This window comes from Seriola dumerili, unplaced genomic scaffold (assembly GCF_002260705.1).
Source record: "Seriola dumerili isolate Sdu_G_001 unplaced genomic scaffold, Sdu_1.0 BDQW01000161.1, whole genome shotgun sequence".
NCBI lineage: Eukaryota > Metazoa > Chordata > Actinopteri > Carangiformes > Carangidae > Seriola > Seriola dumerili.
In genome coordinates, this window is record NW_019174416.1 from 2,359,164 (window position 1) to 2,381,763 (window position 22,600).

Sequence of the window (22,600 nt, forward strand, 5' to 3'; positions counted from 1 at the left end):
CATATACATTGCACTTAAATAATTGAAAGTACATCAGGTCTTTTAGTAAGTAGATCATTGGCTTTGTGTAAAATATTTGATCCAAAAATCACAAATGATGCCGAGTCTGAATCCATCCTACACTGTAAAATCCACTTAGATTCCATTTAGATTGGTTATCAGCTGTCGCTGGCTGTGGAGGCAGTGCACAAGTTGAGTCTTTCCTTAAATGATAAATCTGCAGTCAATATTTATAGTGTAATCAGAAGATCAGTGACGCATCTGAATGTATTATTGTCATGCCTCTTAAAAATCTGTTCAGTATTAACAATTTAGTTACAGCAACTGAAAATCTGCTGTTTTTTGCTGCTATTTTGTTGTCACTGTATTTAATTGAGAATATGTCATCTGGATATTGAAGCACTGTTTTTTTTCTGTTTGTTCAGTATTAGGTTTTTTTGTTTCTGACAAGGTTGGTTGCCCACTTTAAGAAATGATCTGTCATTATTTAATATAAATGAATCTAACTGTTTCGACATTCAGGGGCCGTGAATGGTGCATCATCTTTGATTTTGAATATTTAAATAATGTTTTCACTATATGTGTTATTAGGTCTTTCCTAAGAGATCATTTCAGGGCGGAGGGGGCTTTTATTAATTAAAGAGCAATGACACTGCAAAACTGTTCTTCAACTGTTCTTCAACTTTTACATTATGTTCCTCCTCAGCCCATTACTTATTCAGTTTTTTCTCTTTGTAAACAGCTCAGTGTAACCACCCCCAAATATCCTCCCCGTAACAGCAGAATTTCAGTGTGAGCAGCCATCCAGATAAATTTCATGGATGTGCTAATGCCGTATTGCATCTATGTAGTTATTCATGTTATACACAATATAAGTTAAAGATATCTGAGCATGACCCTCCCCGCCACCACCACCACCAACCTGAAACTGAATTTCTAAACGACATTTTAGATGATGCTATGTCCATTTCAGACTGAATTCAAGAACATATCCAGAACAACAGCTGGATAATGGTCAGTTTCATCATTAACCCATGTTGGTATAATGTACTTAACTCTAGTTAGTAGAAAGCTTTACATTTCTCCGTCTGTATGTGTCTTTCACAGAGGTTGCTCGTGTTTCCTTGCATGAAAAAGCCTGAACCACACTTCCAAACGTTTAGTTGTCTCCGTTGTCACTAAGTGCAGTGTGTGTGTGTGTGTGTGTGTGTGTGTGTGTGTGTGTGTGCGCGCGCGTGTGTGTGTGTGGGTGGGGGGGTGGGTGTGGGGGGGGTGTGGGTGTGGCTGTGGGGTGCACGGCGCTCCAAGGTGTGTGAGAGCGCTGCCCCGCCCCTCACACACAGGGTTAGAGAGAGAGATGCAGATGAACTTCTGCATAGTAAAAGCGAATATGCATCATAGACGAATATCTTCATCAGAAACGGAGTTGGTGAATGTGAAAGAAAACTTTTATGTTGCAACAACAAATACGAAATCTATTTTCCTAATTCCTGCAGTACCGAGAGCGGAACCGTAATCGAAAATAAAATTCGATTAATTGCACAGCCCTAGGCGGTAGTATGGATTTAAACTCTTATCCATGCACACAACAGTAGTGCTGCCACAGCACAAATATCTTACTGCAAATGCTACAAATTGATTTCTAATTAAGCCTGTGGTTTTTTGTATCAAATACTCACCTGCTATAACCTGAAAAGTGGATGCTAATTTGTTGGTGGTGATGGCTAACCAACAAACTAGTAACAGGAGCCGTTTAGGACTGCTGCATAGCTGCCCAGCCAGGCTATTTACCATAACAGAGAACTAGGCAATGGCCTAAGTCTGCCTGCTTAATACAGTGAGCAAATTAGTGTGCTATATGTACTCAATGTGCTCTCTGTCTTCTTAGCCTTTGGCCTAATGCTCTGTGCTATGTCACTGACATCTGTTCAGGAGGGTTTGACAGATTCTGCAAAGTAGGCAGAGGTAATAACTACATATCAAGGTGGTACTTGAATATTTATGATGAATTGCAATACCTTTACAGTTTACTTTGGAGTAGTTTTGTTTAAGTTTGGCTAAGTAGTACTCAGTAGAAGTACGGTAATAGTTTGGCTCACTTCGATAGCCCTTGGGGGCAAGTATATGTCATTAAAAAGATACATTGATGGCGAAATCCCTGATTTTAGTTTTTGCTCCTTTTTATCCCTTCCTATAGTTCTGTTTTCTTGTGATTGGAATTTATGAAATACATTGGCCATGAGAAATTGATAAATATATACATAAATCTGTATAGATGTTTGAATGTCAGTCTTCAGTGTTTCAAAGGGGCTGTGGGGGATTATCACATACATGTTACACAGTACATTTTTGCGTTTAAATATGTTTTCACATACATTGACAAACGAAATGATAAGACTCAGTTTGCATATCATTCTTTCCCAGTACCTATCCTGTCCATGTTCAGGCATTACAGCTGTAGTTGGCTTGCATTGCTCATCCAGAACACTGCCAGTTTATTTTAAGGTTCAGGCCATTCATGCAGCATCTCTGGTTTGCTTCAAAGTTTTCTACTTCACTGGACTCCTCCATGCCACTCAATGTATCCCTGTATGACTTGAGGACTTAGATTTACAGAGGAACACATCTCATCACTGCAGTAATGATGAGTGGACATGACAGGGATTTGGCTACTCATTTGACCAGATGAACAAAACAGATGAGCAACATAATATATCATTGTCCACCTTGTGCATTTAATGGCCTAGTATATTGCCTAGAGAACTGTGGTTGATATGTAGTTAGCATAGTAAGATAGCTGATGTTTCGACCTGGTCCTTTAAGCCAATTGTAAACACTGTGACAGATAGCCTGACTGTGTCTGTCATTAAGCTTGACACACTAAGAAAACACCACAGTGGCTTGATGAGGATGTTTCTGTTGTGATTCTAAGGCAGAGCTGCAGAGATGTAAAGAAATATGTAACTCATGCAGGGAAGAAAATACCCTCTTTGAATATATTATATACAATAGGCCAATACAGATTTTTTTATCCCCAGGGAATATAGTGGTATGATGGCGATGTTTTTTTCAGCATATTATTCTGATTGTACAAAAGACAGTGCAAGTTATTAAACAGTATATGTTGCCATTACAGCATATGGGTTTACACTCACAGCTGAGGCTTTTGGATAGACTCCTAACTCATTCTTCTTTTCTCTCTCATCCCTTCTGCTTCTTCATTCCCTCAAGCTACAAGTTGTTTCTTTCCCCCCTTCTCAATTTTTCTTCCTCTCACTCAGAATCTTTGAAAAAAAATTCTGCTAAAGATCCTTAACTCACCAGCTATTTCGACTATATCCTACAGATATATCAAAGAGTGAAACTTTGTTTTTCACTAACTGCTGTATAGTCCTGTTTAGCATGTCTGCCATAATTTAGTCATTTTTTTACAGGTAACATAGAAGCCTTAAAGTATCCTACAATACAAAAGAAAAAAAAAAAAATTCAGAAAGCAGTGGTCATGAACTAAGCGCCACTTGCCGTTGTGTATTACTGATGACATGTGTAACAGCAACTCATTACAGTTGAATTGACTATATTATAAATAATGACAGATTAAGCAATTATGGAACCAGCTTTACTAAGAAATTCCAAATATCCAAGTATACTGTATATTCCAAGTATTACATGATACAGAGGAAGTATTTGTTCTGGTATCCTGACATCTTTGTGTGGATAATTAGGCTGAATGCAAGTTTTTAGTTTTCTGGGAAGATAAAATTAAATTTGTTACCATGGCAGAATTAAGGCTATATCAAGACCATGATCAGATAAGTTCTAAACAGAAAACAAACACACAGGCTATCTCTCACACACAGCCACAGCCTTTTAAAGAAGAACAGAGGCCAAATCAAAGAATCCTACAACTGTTGGCTAAATGGAAGAGATCAGACTCTTCAACATGCATTATTCACATGAAAGGACAATGTCAAAATACTTTTCCCTGATGTTGATGTTAAAGGCATTCAACTGTTGGTATGGTTACTACGTTTTCTCAAAAGAGCAAACGATGTTCAGAACAAATTTTTCAACATGCATGACATTTTCTTTTTATGTATGTCAAGGATGTTATCATTGATTTTATTTCATTGAGTTTTGTATAAGTTTGTTTTATTATGCATACCACAACAGCTAAAACCCTAGCACCAGTGCACAAGGGATCCATCTGGGAATAAGCAGGTCTGTAGTCATGTTGAAACAGAGCATTAAATTGATTATTAAAAAAGGACATTTGAATCTGCTCTGCAAAAAATGTCTTGATGATTTTACATAGAACAGGGATTAGACTAATAAAAGCAATTAGTATAATGGCTAAAAAGCTCAATTTCAGTCTAACAGACCGTGGAACCATTTTCCTTTTTTTCCAGAGCTAAGATGTCAAGTGTTTCTTATTTCACATATTTTTTTAACCTTGCTTTTTTCATGTTTTCATGAGAACTGTTCAAACTTTCATGCAGCACATTGATTTGGAAAGTGGCAGTAGCCTTGGGTTAAACTGTTATCAGGGAAAGGAAGGTGGACTTTGAGATGAGGGAAACATAAACGTCTAACTATATAGAATACATTATGTTTTTGAATAACTGGGGTACGTGTTAAGTGTTTTTTTTTTTTTTTTTCTGTTCCTGGACCTGGAGTGGAAATTGTGTACAGTGTTAGGATAATCATTTAACAAGACTAGAGCTTGTCCACTCAGCCGGTGAAGGGGTGGGGGTAATGTTGCCCCAGCACTGTCACATATTATGACCTCAATTATTCCATATTGTCATGACAGTTTGGCATAGTGTGTGTTGAGTGTAATTGTTTCTGCCACTTTTTATTAATAATGCATGCTCTTGTTCCCAGCTTGAGGGAGATGATGCTAGGTTGCTTTGACATATTAGGCTACTGACATTTAAATTCCTTCAACTTGAAGTGATACATTATCATTTGGACCTGCATGAAAAGGACATGCCTGTCCACTTCAGTGGGACCCCTGCCTCTCTCTTCATTTGCCTTTTTGTATCTCTGTATAGTCTCCCACTCTGCGTGCTTCAGCATTTCTTACACTTTGCTTTCTCCTTGCTGAATCCTCTTTCCCATTTTCTCCAGCCTAGCAAGCTTTCTCTTCCCGTTTGTGTCCCTCTCTCTCGACAGCCCACTTTTTCCCCAACTCTTGCTGTCGTTTTGCCTTGGGCATCTACACTGAGTGGCAGAATTGTGCTTTATCCCTATTCCTCTGTGCCTATATAGTTGCCTCTCATTTTAAACACATTTCAGGTTGAATGGGTCTTGGACCATCTACAATGCCTACCTGAATATTATGAGCTATGTGTAACCTAACAGAAAATTATCGATTTCAAGTTAAAAACAACTGCACACCAAGTTACCTCTAATTGGTCTACCAGTGGGCATTTTAGAAGTTCATGAAACATTAGGTTTGATGTCAGGTGACAATAATGTGTATGTCTAGGGGTGGGGAGCTAAAAGAAAATGTAGTATAATGGCCCAAATTGTGTTTATCTTTTTTTTTTCCCCCACATGCTTTTAAAAAAAAAAAAGTGGAAGACAGTTCAAAGGGACAAGACCTAACGCAAGACCAGTGTGAAAGGAGTACAATTTATTTAGTTGTAATCTCATCTGAATGCATAATTAAAAGAAATTACACTCCACACAATGTAACAGGGAAAAGATTTAGTGTCCCCAAGGCTTTCGTATATTTACAGCCTCCATAAAACACTAGTCTGTCAGTAACAGCCCGTCAGGCAACGTTTCCCAGACCTGGCCCTTGATCCCTTGCTGGTGAATTCTAGGCTTTTTGATTGGCTTTGCTGGCAGGTAGATGAGATGCACCCCTGTTTTTCACAAGAGCTAAACAGGGTTAGGTCACGCCCTCACAAAGGGACATTTTGTGATATTATCACTGGAGTCTAACTTTTCTAATTTTCAGTTAGTCATGTGGGTTAATGGAGTTAACGTAACTACAGCCTTTGTTATTTCTTTTTTCAAACAAGCTTGTCTACGACTTTTGTTATTGGATGATTTCATTGGCAAATATGGCCAATTAAATTTGTTTCTACAGATTTGTGTTCAAGTAAATGGGAAAGCTGTCTCAGATTTTTGGACGCCACCGTGTATATACTGTATACTGTATATACTGTATACTGTATACTGTATATATATATATATATATATATANTTTGTTATTTCTTTTTTCAAACAAGCTTGTCTACGACTTTTGTTATTGGATGATTTCATTGGCAAATATGGCCAATTAAATTTGTTTCTACAGATTTGTGTTCAAGTAAATGGGAAAGCTGTCTCAGATTTTTGGACGCCACCGTGTATATACTGTATATATATATATATATATATATATATATATATATATATATATATATACACATATACACATATACACACATACGCACATTCACCAGCCACTTTGAGGTATACCTTGGTAGTACCGGGTTGGCCCCCATTTTGCCTGAACTGCCTTATTTCTTCATGGCATAGATTCAACAAGGTGCTGGAAACATTCCTCAGGCAATGTTTTTCCAATCTTCTATTGTCCAGTTTTGGTGAGCCCGTCCGAATTGTAGCCTCAGTTTTGTGTTCTTAGCTGACAGGAGTGGCACCTGGTATGGTCTTCTGCTGCTGTAGCCCATCTGCCTCAAAGTTCAACGTGTTGTGCATTCAGAGATACTCTTCAGCATACCTCGGTTGTAACAAGTGGTTATTTGAGTTACTGTTGCCTTTCTATCAGCTCAAACCAGTCTGGCCATTCTCCTCTGACCTCTGGCATCAACAAGGCATTTTCGCCCAGAGAACTGCTGCTCACTGGATATTTTCTCTTTGGCCGTCCTCTGTGTATTATATATATGTGTGTGTGTGTGTGTAGCTTCCATTTAGTATCCAGTTACAGTTCTTATTATTATCTTAGTATCTTTTCCCCTTTTGTTGTACAGTTTGTTGCACAATGTGTTGTTACCATCTGACGATGCAGTACTAATTTATTTTCCATTCTAAAAAGTTTCATGTTAATATACACTCATTAAAACATAATTATGAATATTATATTCAATTTTTGCCAATAGAGCCCCCTAAATTCTACACACTGGTACTTAGATTCCTCCAATTATCCCTTTTGTGGATACATGGCAGATGTGATGCTGCAAAGCAATTTCAGTTTGGTTACTCCTCAAGGAGTGAAAGAAGTTAGGTTAGGTTAAAAAGGAAATCTTTGAGAAAATCCTTTGATTACTATTAATTGGAGCTGGATAAAATAGATTTTTCAATAATCATGTCTTTTATTTGAATGATCCAATATTCATTTTTAAAATTCCAAAATCAAAATCAATCAAATCTTTGTGCCTTTTCTCTGTAAATATATGCAGTGCAGTCTAAAACCTTGAGACCATTTTGGGAAACTGTACATCAGCACTAAAAGTTATGTATAGGCAGTGGTCAGTTGTAAGGGGTTCATTTAGGGCTGTGTGATGTGCAAAATGTCTAGAGTCATTACAACATCCACAAAAAAGCTATTTCACTTTAAAAAGGAACATAAATAATAGCTGGCTATTTTAGCCAGTCTCGTACGACAGTCTTGTGCTAAGTCAGGATGGTCAGTTGACACTGGTGATCTAATAGTAGGTCTAGAGATCGCATCTTTGAGAGGGAAGTCGACTGACCAGTGTGTGCATTTTACTTACTCCATCTCTGCCAGAGCTGACACTAGCTAACAGCTGTCTGCAGATATCAGGCTGATGTGTTGTCAAGACAAACAGTGCAGATGAATTAGTGAGCAGACTTTTCAGTTTTGTCTGTTGCTCAAAGTGATCATTAAAATGAATGTGCTCTATTTAGTTGAAGTATCTACTACTGACAGTCCATGCGTAGCTTTACGAGATGATATTTGTTTTTGAAGATATGCATATTGATGATGTCCTTGTAAGTTGTCCTGGTCTTTTATTAATGTTGCTCAATTGTTTTTCATAAATAGGAAATTTAAGTTTCCTGGATAAATTCTGAGAAGTGCTATAGGCGACTTTGGTATTTATCTGATGTAAGTGAATTATCACCAATATAATGAAAGGCTAGTGAATCGAAATTAATCGATTTTGGACTTTCTGGATGGAAATCGAATCAGGAGTTCATCGCCAATGTCCAGCTCTACAATCAATCTTTCAGTTTTACAGATTTCAGACATGCATCTCAATTATATTTTACTGTACTTTGTAAATTCATAACAATAAATAAAGGAAGTTAACACACAAGGCTCCCCCTTAACTTTCCTTGTGTTTGGAATTTCAGTCTAGCCTACACCCATTGAAAATTCTTTGAAAAGAAATATCAGCTTCTGCTGGTTGAGACGAAAATTCTGAATTCTGACAAAACCTGTAGCTATAAGGATGAAGATGGGATCTGAGCAGCATGTATTTTGATCAGATATTTGTCATTGACACACTAAATCCTGATGACCCAGGAATATACTTAATATTGCCCATGATCTTTTGCATTCTTTAAATTTTTTTATATTATGCATTTTAGCATGGAATGCAGACTTTTTAGCATGACTGTAGAGCTGGTACAATACGGGAATGGAGTCTTAAAAGTCGCTCATTTTGTCTTACAGCTATATTAGACATAATTGTATGTTTTAGTAAGATACCTTATAATTAGCACTTGTAAATCTTATCATTTGTGACATGAGGTGGTAATATTTACCTCCTCGTAGTCATATTGGTGCAGGGGCTTTAGCTCAGTGCATGGAACCTGAAATGCCAGTAGTTAATGGTGTCAGTTAAAAACCACAACACAGTAACTACAATTTTAATCTAACACTGAATGCTATGTCTTCTGTTGTCAGGGTACCAAATCCTTTTTTAGGTCCAATCCTTTTTGCACCAAATCAGTTATGATATAAAAAAAAAAAACAACTAGTTTCTTATCTTCTGTGAGACCACTTTAACACTTTATGAATTACAGCAAAAATGTTAACTTCCCCATGCACTTAAATAATAATACTGTACATTTCACATCAGTCTGTCAGTTTGAATAAGCCCCCATTTTAGTTTTCCATAGAAATTTCGCAGGGCATCTTTCTGGGTTAGTAACATTTCTGTAATGCTTACCACACAGCTGAGGTCTGAATTGAATGCTGTTACATTAACATAAAGGCCATGTCATGCTTAAGATTAAACCTGTAATAGTTCATATATATTTTCGGCCACAGGGTAGAGGTGGAGATGAACTGTAGACACAACACTGACTGGTTATCATCTCTGAAGCTGGAATGGCAAACTCCTTAGCAAACAGTTGCTTGTTTATACATTGCATATAGTGGACTTTATTGAAGCTAAGGGCAGCGGTGAGACTGAACCAAAATAGGAAAGTTCTGAGCTGGAAAACCAAAACCATAAGTTGAAAGACTCAACAAAACTCCATAGTGCTGTGGGAAACTGCAGAGTTGGATGATGATTCTCTATTGGTTCAGTCACATACAAGTTGTCATGTTAACCATTGTTGATATAAAAATATTGATTCTAGCCACTTTAAACTGAGATATATTGTTCCATTTGTTCCACTCTCCAAGGAACGCTAATACATTTATCTATCACATACACAAATCAAATCAAATCAAATTTAAAAAATGTTTTGACTGTTGTACACTTTGAGACTCTTTCTTACCCCGATAAAACTGATAGGCAATTGTCCTCCAGCCAGTGGCACAACCATTGTTGAAAATGTGAGTGAAGAAAGTTAGAATCTGCTGTTTGCAGGTGTGTTGAGCCAGAGAATTACATTTGTTTGGAGGTGAGATAGACTGAATTGGAGTGAATTGAGCTGTGATGAATGTGTCTCACTGGAAGGCAAACCACATCTATGCATGTTTTAATACACACGCACGCGCGCACACACATTCGCTCAGATACTCAGCTGTAGCAAGTCCCTTTGTTTTCATCAGACATGGCATTGGCCATGGCAACAGGAAATTACTGTGTTCACAGCTCTAATATTAAATGACAATGGAGAATGGGATTTGCTTCACCTTATTATGTTAAGCAAAAAAAAAGATTATGCACATTTCTATACCTGGTTTTCTAACTTTGTTGTGTTCAACACATATTCAAGATGTTAAATATTTTTTACGACATTTAACAGTATCCATCCACCCATTATCTACACCTTATATTGTGCTCAGGGCCCAGGGGACTGGAGCCTATTCAAGCACAAATTCAGTGAGATACAATATATGCCATTGACAGGGGATAGGGGACCAAACTATCGCAAGGCTAACACACCTACACAAACGCTTTGTCACTCACATTCACACCTGTGGGTAGCAGGTGTTCCCAGGTCGTCTGACCTGCATATCTTTGAACTATAGTAGAACTAAAGCACCTGGAGTAACCTCATGGTAACAATGTATTTGTTGTTTGCCATCCATATATTGTGTGCAGAAAACAAGGTTTGTCTAGACATTAGGTGGAACTGTCAATGCTGTTACTTAAAGCAAGTGCTTTCAGCAGTATGTTTAACAACGTTGCCTTCTTGATAGAAGGCAGCAACGGCAGACTTGCCAAATGAGTGCCTGGATTTTTCTTATTTGGGTGCTTTTTAATTGAACCAAAATGACCTCTTTTTGTGTGAAGCAAAGTTGCCATCTTCTCCAAAAAGGTCAACAAGAAAGTTCAGCATCTTGCAGTTAGCCATGTCCACAGACTCTAAAGGGACTTTTGTTTTGCTCATCTCTATTGTTTGCGCTCAAATCCCCTCAATGATGTGGTTGAGGAATGGCTTTAAATGTGTGAAGCAATAAATACATTAGGGTGGTATTTGCTGATGAGAGTCTAGATCAATATGTCCTTCCTAAGCATTTTCTAGATTTATTGGAAGCCTCATAATGAATACCTGAAGCATACATGAGCTCTGAGTCCTTGAACCCTGCAGACTACAGAGGCCATGCAGTCAGACTCATCAGTTTAGTGCCTCCCCCGCCTGGGTACACTCTAAGGTTAATTACCGAAGCTTACTTTCTGTAGACCTCATCAAAAAAGACCAGGTAAAATTGAAGTGGTTCTGACAATTGTAAGCCATGTCTGCCTATATTCCTCACAATCTTTGGATCTTTCAAAACTCCAAACTGCTTACCATAACATAAGTTGCCTTTAATTAAATTAAACTATATCAGTAAACTTGTCTACCTGAAACTGGCTACCTGAGACCTTTTAAAAGAAACACTTATCTTTCTGGTGAATTGGAACAGCTTGGATTTCCTGACAGTGTTGTGGTGTATTAGATATCTTCCCATATCATGTTGTGATCCGAGCAGATTCCTACATAATACAGCTACACAATATACAATGAAAATGGTAAAGCCAATTTAATAAAAAAAAAAAAAAAAATTAAAAAAAAGTTCAACAGAATAATCGCTGTGTTTTAAGAAAATGAACTGTCAATCGCAATTTCTTTTTTAAGGGTTCCTTATTCTGTTTTGTAGATCCTATAATAGTATCCCATAGGCATGTAAACTACATATTGCAGCATGATATGTATTAATGTAACATTGTCACTACATATATACTATAATTGTTATCAGTTGGATATATAGTGCACGTATTCAGACCCCTTCAAAAAAAATGTTCCCCTCATCAGTCTACATTCAGGGTGCCATAATGACAAAGCCAAAACACAAGTTTTTGCAAATCAATTAAAAAGAAAAATTGAAATATCACATTGACACAAGTATGCAGAATGGTTGGTTTCCTTTCAGACATAATGCATAGAATTGGACATCATTCTGGACGTTCATCTCCATCTCCAGCATCTCTGAAGTTCAACCAGAGTGATCATTGCGTTCTTGGTCAACTCTGTGACAAAGAAAATTGCAAATTTTTCTAATATTGTGTTTTGGCTTTATCATAATGGGGTATTTGAGGTGTAGATTGATGAAACTGATATAGATTGACACTACATTCTTTACCTCTAACTTCTCCATATACTTTAGATTTGTTATTGTGGAATAGAGACTCTAATAGTTTTTTGCAAATCATTTTTGTTAAAACCAAGTCCAAAACAAAAACAGAAATAAAAGTTGAAATGTTTCATCTGATGCACAGTGAAAATTTTGAATAGTCTTTGTGTAGTTTATTCACAAATTTTTCATTGAGATAAGTCAGACTCATGGAGTGGTGCACAAGCTGCTCTTGATCTCCATTAGATGTCACATCTATGAATTGTCTCATTAAAAAAAAATATATAACTTCGACTTACCACGTAACACTTGGAGGTTTCTCTTCTTGCAATCTAACTTTGTGAACATAACATGCAGAAAACTGCAATTCTTTTCCCTCAAATGGGCGAACAAGTTTTTACGTAGTCTCTTTCATCAGTATATGAATAGATGACTATGACCTTTATGCTGTAACAAACAATTCATATTTTCTATAGATGAGGTAAAGTTTATGCTTTGATCATGAATATATCCACACATAAATTGCAAAATGCTTGGCTTATCTAACTTTCCTGGTGGATATCACCCAGCTTCAGTTTGTGAATCTGTTACATTTTGAATTTGTGGTTTTATCTTCATTAACATGCATACAATCTGTTAACTTTGAAAACCCAAAGTTGTACCTGTGCAGGTCATTTCTGCATGTCCATTTTGCAAAACCTCAGGGTAAAAAGCCAGCTTTTTAAAAGTCCTTTCAATTCTCCTTGTTCCAAAAAAAAAAAACAAATCTGAAAGTGTTGCTTGCCTCACAGTACTTAAATGTAGTGAGTATAGTTTGAATTTATTAAAACTTTTAATCAGTTGAGCAACCAAATTGATAATTGACCAGTGTCAATGTCATACGGTCAATTTGTCTAAGATGCTACAGTTATTACTATTCTTCAACACTTGAACATGCATCCCAAATCTTATACAAGGGAGGAAATGCAAGTTTTGCTATTGTTAATCTTGTATTGATTTTTACCAGATTTATATAAAAACAATGTGTTGCCATATTGCAAAACACCATAAAAATGTAGTTCAGTGGAGCCTTAAATGATAACTGCAAGCGAACACCCTGATGACAACTAGGCACCTAATTCATAATCTTAAATTTTTTCAGAATCTTGATGTCTGTGAATATCTGTGACATTTCTCAGTATGTTGTTTTTTCTTTGCATGACAAACCCATTGAAATTGAGAGTCGGTTAATCAATTATAAAATGCATCTAAAACATTTGCTGCTGTCATCTGCTTAAATGTAAAGATTTAACTTTTCTCTGTTGTAGATATCATTAATAATTCAATACCTCTCAGTTAGGGTTATTATGTTAGACATTACCTTGGGTTATAGGAATGCTTGGATGGCCATTTCCACTATTTTCTGGCACTTAATAGACTAAACAACTACCCAACTGATTGAAAAAAATATAATTGGTTTGTCTACACTTCTCATTTAAATTTAAATGTTCACATTCATAACTGTAAAAACACTCCATCACTCTGCCTTAAGGCAGGGTTTTCAAGGTTTGGTTTGGTATAGGGATAATACTTTGGATCCACTCATTTGTTTTTAGGGGTCCGCAGAAGTCTCTTTCTACTTTTTTGTGAAACATGAGTTTTGCAAAACAACATCATAGATTTTATTTTAAATCACATTGACTTTTAAACTTGATGATCTAATCATTGTGTTGGTGTTCATTGGTGGACGAGAACTTGAATTAATCTCTTAAATTTTAGTGATTTAAACTGTTACTAGAAAAAAAATCATATTAGAAACTGAACATGTATCATAGTTTTCACAATATACCATTGCATACCAACTTCATCAAGGGTTGGGTTTGATTTGGTGGGATTTTTTCGTAAGCTTAAGATTTATACATTGAACCCAAATGTAAAGAAAGACCAAACCATGTTGTGAGCACCCATCATTTAGCAAACACTGTGTAAATTATAACCATTTTATTTAAAAAATATATGTTTTGAGGGGAAAATGTTTTTTTTTCTTTTTTCTTTTTCAGTTTGGCACATCTTATCCACTATACAGATATGAAATTGTACATATTACAATACAAAAGGAAAATGGGAAGAGAAAAGCATCCATTTTGCACAAAGAGGTTGGGTAAGAGAGAGGGGATTGGTTCACTTGTTTTTTCTTTTTTTATTTTTAGGCAGGGTGGGGACCAGGACTAGAGGATGACAAGAGGAAACAAAAACAGTTTACAAAGAGCCAGAGTGCAAAGGGATGCATATTTCTACAAATTTTGTGGATTTTCAGTCACTTAGTACAACCGTTGTCTTAAACAGTGAAATGTCAAATGATTGACAGAACTTTATAGGAATTCCACACACATCCCCATTACTGCGTTATCAAAAATGAGGTCTCTCCATAATGTTTGCTGAATGACATTAAGAAATATTCAACTCAATTTTGACTTTTGAACATGCAAGACAGATTAGAAGGGCAATAGTAAAAGCAGTGCGAAGCTGGAAGAAAATAAAATTAGAAAGAAAGTGGAGGTGCTTGGCTTTGGAAATCGGTATGATCAGTGTCTGCATGTTTTTCATTGAATTCAAATGTGAAGTGTAACAATTTTTGGTTTACACGCTTTCTTAGAAGATGTTGTATGCATCCTATGAGCATGTGCAGAGAAACATTGACACAAACATTCATTTAGAAGTTTGAAGCCAAATTTGAGACAAAGCCACAAATCGTACCCCCTGGCTACCTCTAGGGGGCACCAGCCAACCAACTGCATCCTAATTGCTCAAAACCTATATTTCACTTCAAGATGCTATTCTCTCAGAAACATCTTGCCATCTTGATGGACTATGTTAAACATAGCCGAAAGTTGACTTGTCGAGAAAATGCCATCTTCCGATTTCCAATGTGAAGAATTTTACTTGTATTTTCACTGTTCTAACATTGGACAGCTCATCAGTTCACTAGTAGTAAAACTGCTGCTGCTGTGTGGTCAGTGTGCATTTCAAGCCCAAGGTGCTATCAGTCAGTATTCATCATTACATTCTCTACTACCTTTACTTAGCCAGAGAGATGCTCGTTGGTTTTGATAAACTACGACATTACCCCATAGTTGCCCCTCGCCATCGTCCCATCAATTCCTCTCTCTTTCACCCTGCCCCCACCACCAAACTGAACACAAAGAAGTGCGGAGCTGCGGCAGCAGCTTTAGTCTGATGCTAATGCACATCCTCTCCCTGCTGCATACAAATGTGTCCTGACCCAGGCTTGCTGTTTGCTTATCACTGGATCTCCATTTGCTTTCAGGGTATTGACCACAGTTTAACTTGACACTCATGACTGCTAACCAAGGAACTGCTTTAATATTTATTATTCACCCTAACCCCATTTTAAGACTGTAAATGACAACTCAGTATCCCTAATAAGAGCAGTGTCTTAAAATAAAAGGTTCAATGATGTTTTTGTGTGGTGTGGAAGATGATTCTACTAGAGCTATTTTTGAGTGGCTGAACAAGCTAAATGTTGCTGGATCACTGGTGTGGGTGACAGAATATTAGATTCTTTTTGCCTTGCCTTAATTGGTTCAATCTTGAGCCTGTCAGTCCTGATTAGAGTGTAAGCAGTAAAGAGCCTGGGCCACTGAGAAAGGCTTTATTTTCAGAGTGAAATGCTCTCCTATCTGGAATTTGCGCTGTTCAGTACCCTTTCACTTGCTACCCTCAAATCTCACACTAGCTTGTCTGTATATTGATCCTGCTATATAATAGCAAATCAAGAAACTGTACTTCGTATGTGAAACTGTTCGAAATATTATGGTCACAGTGTGTATTGCATTTTGATGCTAGAGAATCCATGTACTAGTCATGGAACATTTAAACGTCTAATAATTTTGTTCTTGATGTCCAAGGTGAGGAAGACATCCATTTGTTTTGCTAAGCAGTGTAGCATATTGGAGATTAACTACAGATGAACAGTGCTTAGTGTTTCCCACAGGTTGAGAATTTATTTGTGGCAGTTGCCCCCCATGGGCTGGAGCTCCAACCCCCAACAACTTGAGAGTCAGTTGCAAACAGCATTGCAATTACGAGCTAACATCTGATTAAAGAGGTCATTTTTCCAATTTATATAATTGAACATAAATTTACCATTCCGGCAGTCATTTCAGTCAGTGTACACTTTTAGTTGCATTTGCACTGACACATTTTTGGAAGAAACCCAAATTCCAAAACAAAAAATAATCCTTTTTCTTTGCTAAGGACAGCTATTTTTGGGGTGGGCTGTCCAAATAAATTCTGCAGGAAACACTGAGAGCCTTTTGATCTGATGGAAGGTTATAGACTTGCCCAATTGACTCATTTCTGATTTGGCAAAAGTAATATCATTAATGTATACTGAATAGAATTGTAGGGTCTTCTCTCCTCAAGAGAGGATTTTTTATTGGTAGCAGAATAACAATAATGACATTTATTTTCCAGTTATATTCTGAATTTGAGTTTGGTCTTAGTAGCCTTTAATGTATAATGTATACTTCCAAAACAATGAAACTGTAAATCAAAAACATTCTGATAACTGATCCAATTCATTTGACCCAGTGATTGAGTGATTGGCTTACAGTGCCTGTGGTGCATTTAGAAACATGATTTCAAATATTTTACTTTGTAAAAGAAATAAGATGTAAATCACATTTCTCCACTTAATGTATTCCGTTAGCAGAGGGCCATTTGGCTAAGTATTTTCTCTGTGCTGCAGAATATAGAGACAATGTGGAGACAAATCTCACAGTTTACAATTTTCTTGTTTAAAATGATTGCCCCCTGCCTGATATGAACAACCTTGCATTCATAGAAAAATAAATTTGTGACTATCTCTACCTCATCCCTAAACTGTCATGTCCAACCTCTGTCATTGTAGCATTCAACATTTCTCACATATTCTCAAATCTCACTTGTAGAAATTATGCTTTTTACATTAACTGGAAAAAAAAAATCAAAAAAGCAAACCCTGTATCATCTGAAATGGTCAAATGGCAAACCATATGCTCTAGGAATAAATAAGAGTTCATACTTCACACTCTTTGTAAGGCAGTTGCTGACACTTGCACTGCCCATAGCCATTGATGATCACGAGTGCCCCTTCTTCATGGCTGGGCTCATACTCATTATAGGGTACCTGTGTAGCTAGATCTGCCATAGGCTGCCGCTGCTGGGTCCTCATCTGTCTGCGGTTCTGTATAGCCGAACAGTGGCGTATCCGACGCAGGGTGGGAGGGCAGCACTTCCGTGAGATATACACAACAAAAATGATGAAAAAGAATGAAAATAGAAGGGCCATAGTTCCAATGATAACCCTATGAGTCATAACAGTGTTGTCCATTGCTGAGAAGTCGTCCGTTACAGCTGCCTCTTCCAATGTAGCGGTAGTTGCTTGAGCAGTGCGTGGTGTTTGTGTTGTGGTTGTTGTGGTAGTGACTGTGGTAAAGCTCCCAAAATCCTCTGCATAGTCCTGTGTGGGGGTCGGCTGCATAATTCCAAACAAGGAGCTTGTGATCTCTGCAGCTGTAGTAGCGTCTGTGGTTGTACTAATGGTCTGAACAACTGGTGCTGAAAAATTCTGGCAAAGCTGGAATCCATAAACAGCATCAAGTATCTCCTCACCTTGGGCATATTCAGGACTATGGCAGAGAATGGAATGTTCCCACCTTCCCTTAAAGGTGCTTAGCCAAGTGGCCAGAGAGCAAATCCTTTTGGTACATTCCCAAAGGTTGCTAGACAGCCCAATGGTGCCCAGAGACTGCCACATATCCATGACTTGGGGATCCAGGCTGCTTAGTTTGTTGTTATCCAGCAGCAAAATCTTTAAATTTGGCAGCGTTTGAAACACATCAGCTGTCAGGACACGAATTTCATTTCCTGTGAGGTCCAGCTTCTCTAAAGTGGTCCAGGTCCACTCCATGCCACATGTGAGATTGCTGATCTTGTTCCATTGAAGATATAGAAACTGCAGGGCAACAAGGCGAGGGAAATGGGCCAAGTTGATCTTGGTCAGTTGATTGTGCTCCAAGTGGAGCTCTTTAAGCTTAATGAGCCCAGCAAATCCATTCCGAGCCAGACTCCGTAGACGGTTGCTACTCAGGCCAAGATATTCCAGGCTGCGGCAGTCCCAGAATGCCCGAACAGGTGTGGTGCGAAGTAAATTGGAACGAAGATGGAGTATCTGGAGCTTCCTCAGTCCATGAAACAGTTCTGGTTCCAATGCAGTCATCTGATTGAAGGACAGGTCCAGTATCTGGAGGTTGATGAGGTGGATGAAGGTTGTGTTGGGCAACTTGGTGATACGATTGGAGCTCAGGTTGAGGTCCTTCAGCTTGTAGAGCCCTTGAAAGGCATCCTCTTGTACTGTGGTAATCTGGTTGTGGTCTAGATGTAGCCAGGTGAGCTGGCTGAATCCATAGAATTGATCAGGGCTGAGCTCAGTGATGCTATTGTGGCGTAGTGACAACCCCAGGGCCCCCTTGTCCACACCATCTGGGGGTGCCTGAAGCCCCTGGGTGTCGCAGTAGAACTGCAGGTCCTCACAGCGGCATTTTTGAGGGCAGGTTGTGCACGATGCAGGAGGCAGCAGGCACACGAGGAGCATGCTGATCACACACAGACACAGAGCCGCTGGTGCAGGTCCCACCAATGGCCACCTTGAATGGAAACCTGGGTGGGTTCAAAGATAAGAAAATGAACTGTGGGGCGGGAAAGCTAATCTCTGCAGAGCACTTATTACTAATTCATGGTGGCGATTGTGCTTTTTGTGTGCTCTTGTTCTTTCCCATACATACGTCGGTTTAGGTATTTTACATTGACAACTTAAACAAACACGATTTCTTTGAGCTTATGTTTAATGGAGATATCATTTACTTTGACATCTAATGATCATGAGCTGGACTTTATTTCCACTCCTTTAATTATATTTTTTTCATATTTTGTGCTCTGTAATTTAATGCTATAAATACTAAATTTCTCATAACTGTCATTTATCAATTTTGTCATGTTTTTTTTTTTTTTTTCCTTTTTGAGCAGCACAAGTATGCTGTTGTACTTGGAATCTTTAGGTTTTTCTTTTTTAAATCAATCAAGTTTTTTTTTTTGTCACTCAAGACATCTGGTATAAAATACTAATGGTATTTAAAAAGTATATATTCACAACTCATGTGTCAGTGAAGAAAGAAAATGAAGGACAATTGCAGTAAATAGACTAGACTGAAGAGCTTTTAGTCCTCAGCCTCCTGTGCTCTTACTTGTATTCCCTATTCATGTCCCGACCTGCCGTATAAAGGGGCTAACTTACCCATTCTTTTGTGCACATCGGAGGCTGCATTCAACTGTCCTTTTCCGCAGACTCTTGGAGCAACCAGATGGAAGAAAAATCCAAAGGGAAAAAACCCTTTTGAGTAAGCACAAAAGGAATCAGCCTCTTTGGAAATAAAGCAATTCTGAGCCCACCCAAATGAAACAAAATATGAAATTCCATGTCCCAAGATTGTGTTTATTCCTGTTATTTTACTCAGAGTCCTTTTAAAATCCAAGCTCAAAGAAAGGGTTGAATCTTTTCCTTCATCCCACGAATCCTTGAAATAAATATTTATATATATTTTTTTTTAAGTTGATCAGTTGCATCCAGAGCGACTCCGGTGAACAGACCCCCCCCCCCTTCTCCTTTTTTTTCTTTTTCTTTTTTTTACCCTTTTGTTTCCCTTCCACCGCAATGATGTCAGCTCAAATGGTTAATTGAAGATCAAGCATTCCTCTTTCATGGCTGTGCTCTTCCAACCCTAACTTGTTGATGGCAGCCAGAGATCCTGCTTCCGATGCCGGCTCAGTCTCAGCATAGCCTCTGCAGAGCTGTGAGCGGAGCCCTCGTCTGCTAGCTGAGACGCAGGGAGAGAGAAAAAAGCAGAGCAGGGAGTCAGGGATGTTATTCTGAGCTTTTTGTTGCAGCCACTCACTGCTACAGAGTGGTGGCAGCCTGGCGTCGATCATCACTACTGTTTCTCTCTCTCTTTTTCCCTCCCACTCACACAAACACCCTCTCACTCTCTTGCTCAGTCACTTGCTCTCTGCCTCATACACACTGCTTGTGCACCTCAGTCTTCCTCCACCTCCCTCTGGCATCCCCCCTTCCCTCCCACTGGCTCGTCACCATCGGAATATTGATATCTTGAACGTGTTGCAGCAGCTTGCTGTTGAAATTAACCACAGCTGTAAATCTCAGCCTCGCCTTGCCGTTGTTCTACATGTGCTCTGTATGAATATATACCCGAGACATAAACAAAACAGTATAACAAAGAAAAATATTGTTTGTAACATGTGGCAAGATAAACATGGGCAAGATTGAACAAAGGTGTGCTGCATTGCCATAGTAGTATGCTATAGTAGTGGTAACATAGGGTGTCTGGCTTATATTCATAATTTACATATCCTGAGTGCAGTGCTTTAATTTTTGAGCACAGGCATATGATGTATGGCCAGCTGCTCTGAAGTTAAATTAGGCTAGCTTTTAACATGTAATAGACGGGGCCGAATACTTGCTTGATGGTTTGATACATAAGGTGAGATCAAAGTAACTAAAATGCTGTTAACGGTATTTCTTTGATATTGAGCAAATGGTTTGATTTATGGTTTTGTTAAAAGCAGGATATATTTCAGCACCATTTAGAGTGCTAAACAGAATGTGATGTCTGTTCTGCACTGCATGAAAATTCAGACTTTTCCTTAATTATTTAATGTGGGTGGAGATGGGTGTGAAAGTAATTGCAATGAGCTAGATTTAAAGCAGTTTAAAGCTGTCATTCCTTACTTCACAAAAGCATATTTTACATAAACATAACCTCAGATTGCTGGAGATAGCCACACCCCTTTCTACTTTTTTCTTTGATTATTTTACTGTGTTGTTATATTACATGGATTTTAACTCCTGTTAAATTCCCACTGTGTCTAACTGAAACAAATCTTTTATTTTTATAATTGAAAAGTATATACTGAAGAGCTAAATTAACATCACAAAATCACTGAACTGTGTAGAGAACCTAAAATATTGATGGTACCAAATTTTACTCCCAATTTAACCCAATTAATTTTATTGCATAATTCTCAGATCATAAGACAACACATGCATCTGGCTGTTACTTTTGAGGTCAGCTGACCAGCATGCCGCTGCCATTCTCCACATTTATTGTGCCAGATTACATGTCTCACTGGGACGCCTCAGTAGAATGTGAGAGTGGAAAACATGGGGAAAAACCGCTTAACTCTCAGGGGGCATGATGGATATTCCTTCTATTTGATGGGTGTTAGCTTTCCATTTGGACTTCAAGCTGTTTAAAAAGCATTAGAAAAATAAATAGATAAACAAAAAATTATAAATGGACATCCAATTAACTGAACTTGCAGAAATATCAAAAAGCAATATCACAGAACTCGGTGATCATTTGACTCTCGGAGCATACTTTATTTCCATTGAATTTTTCTATAATCCAGTGGACTAGTGGTTTTGTAGAGAAGGGATGTTCCTAAATCTGTCCTGAAGGAGATGGATAGAGACTCACTTGAGTATCATAAAAGATGCCGCAGAGAAACTGCCTCCATAATAAGCACCTGAAGAAGTGCTTTAGAACCCTCTGGCGTGGAAATGAAATATAGGCTAGGCATGAATGAAATAGGATTGAGAGAGCAGGGGCAGAGCAGACTAAAGCCCTACCACAGCACTGCATCCAGTCGGCACAAAATCACAGGGGATTAGTGCCGTTGGAGCCCCCCAGCCCCTAACTATGCACACAACCCCCCAATGGGCAAGGGGCAATGGGGGATGGGGGTAGGTCAGTGCCACCGCCATCCATGGCGTTATGTCGCAGTTGATTTAAGCATTATAAGTGGGATGAACAGCCCAGAGTCCAACTGGATCTTTGCCTTTTTTTCTGTTGCCCTTTCCTGTTCATCTAATTTTGCTCTAATTTTATTATTCTCCACTATCTGTCCATCTATCTGTCTGTCTCTCACTCTCTTTCTCTCGTTCGCTCCATCCCTCCTGAAAGTTTTAGATGTTAAGTTTTTGCTTGAGCAGTTTGCAGAATGTGACTGAACATCTCTGCTCTCAGTGGGGAGCAGTGGTTAGAGCTTTGACTCCTGCCTAGTGCTTAACTGTGTGACTACTGCCAGTATGTTGCAGTGATACTGTACATAATTTGCACATTTAGCCATGTGGAGTAAATTGTAACCTTTTAATCAGAAATTTCTCATTGAATATGAGAAAAAATACAAATGTGGACAAGAGATTAGAACATTATTTTCAGTTTTACTTAACATTTTTATTTCGGTTGTCACAGCAATTAACGTTTGTACAGCTGCATTTTATTTATTAGCAGTAGAACATGTCCACAGATATAAATTTGTACTTTTTCATCTTAGCTCTGGATGTCCGTCTGCAAACAGCTTCCACGATGGTGTGTTTCATGCCCTTAAATGGAGATCTGTTAAAACACTGGTCTCAGGTTGAAGGGGATGAACACAGCTATTTGAAAATGCTGACATGATTGTCAGCATGTCAACCTCTCCCCAAAC

At 38.2% G+C, this 22,600-nt stretch overlaps 2 protein-coding genes across 3 annotated transcripts in view; one reads left to right on the plus strand and one right to left on the minus strand.

Moving 5' to 3' along the window:
* Positions 1 to 22,600, plus strand: part of ctnna1 (catenin alpha 1) — a 79,185-nt gene that overhangs the window by 17,442 nt on the left and 39,143 nt on the right. The gene's annotated exons all lie outside the window — the stretch shown is intronic.
* On the minus strand, positions 16,881 to 18,667 carry lrrtm2 (leucine rich repeat transmembrane neuronal 2). Its single transcript, XM_022752104.1, has 2 exons — positions 17,553 to 18,667; positions 16,881 to 17,498 (listed from the first exon to the last, which is right to left on the minus strand). Exons 1-2 carry the CDS (start codon positions 18,630 to 18,632, stop codon positions 17,055 to 17,057), a joined length of 1,524 nt encoding a protein of 507 aa, XP_022607825.1. The 5' UTR covers positions 18,633 to 18,667; the 3' UTR covers positions 16,881 to 17,054.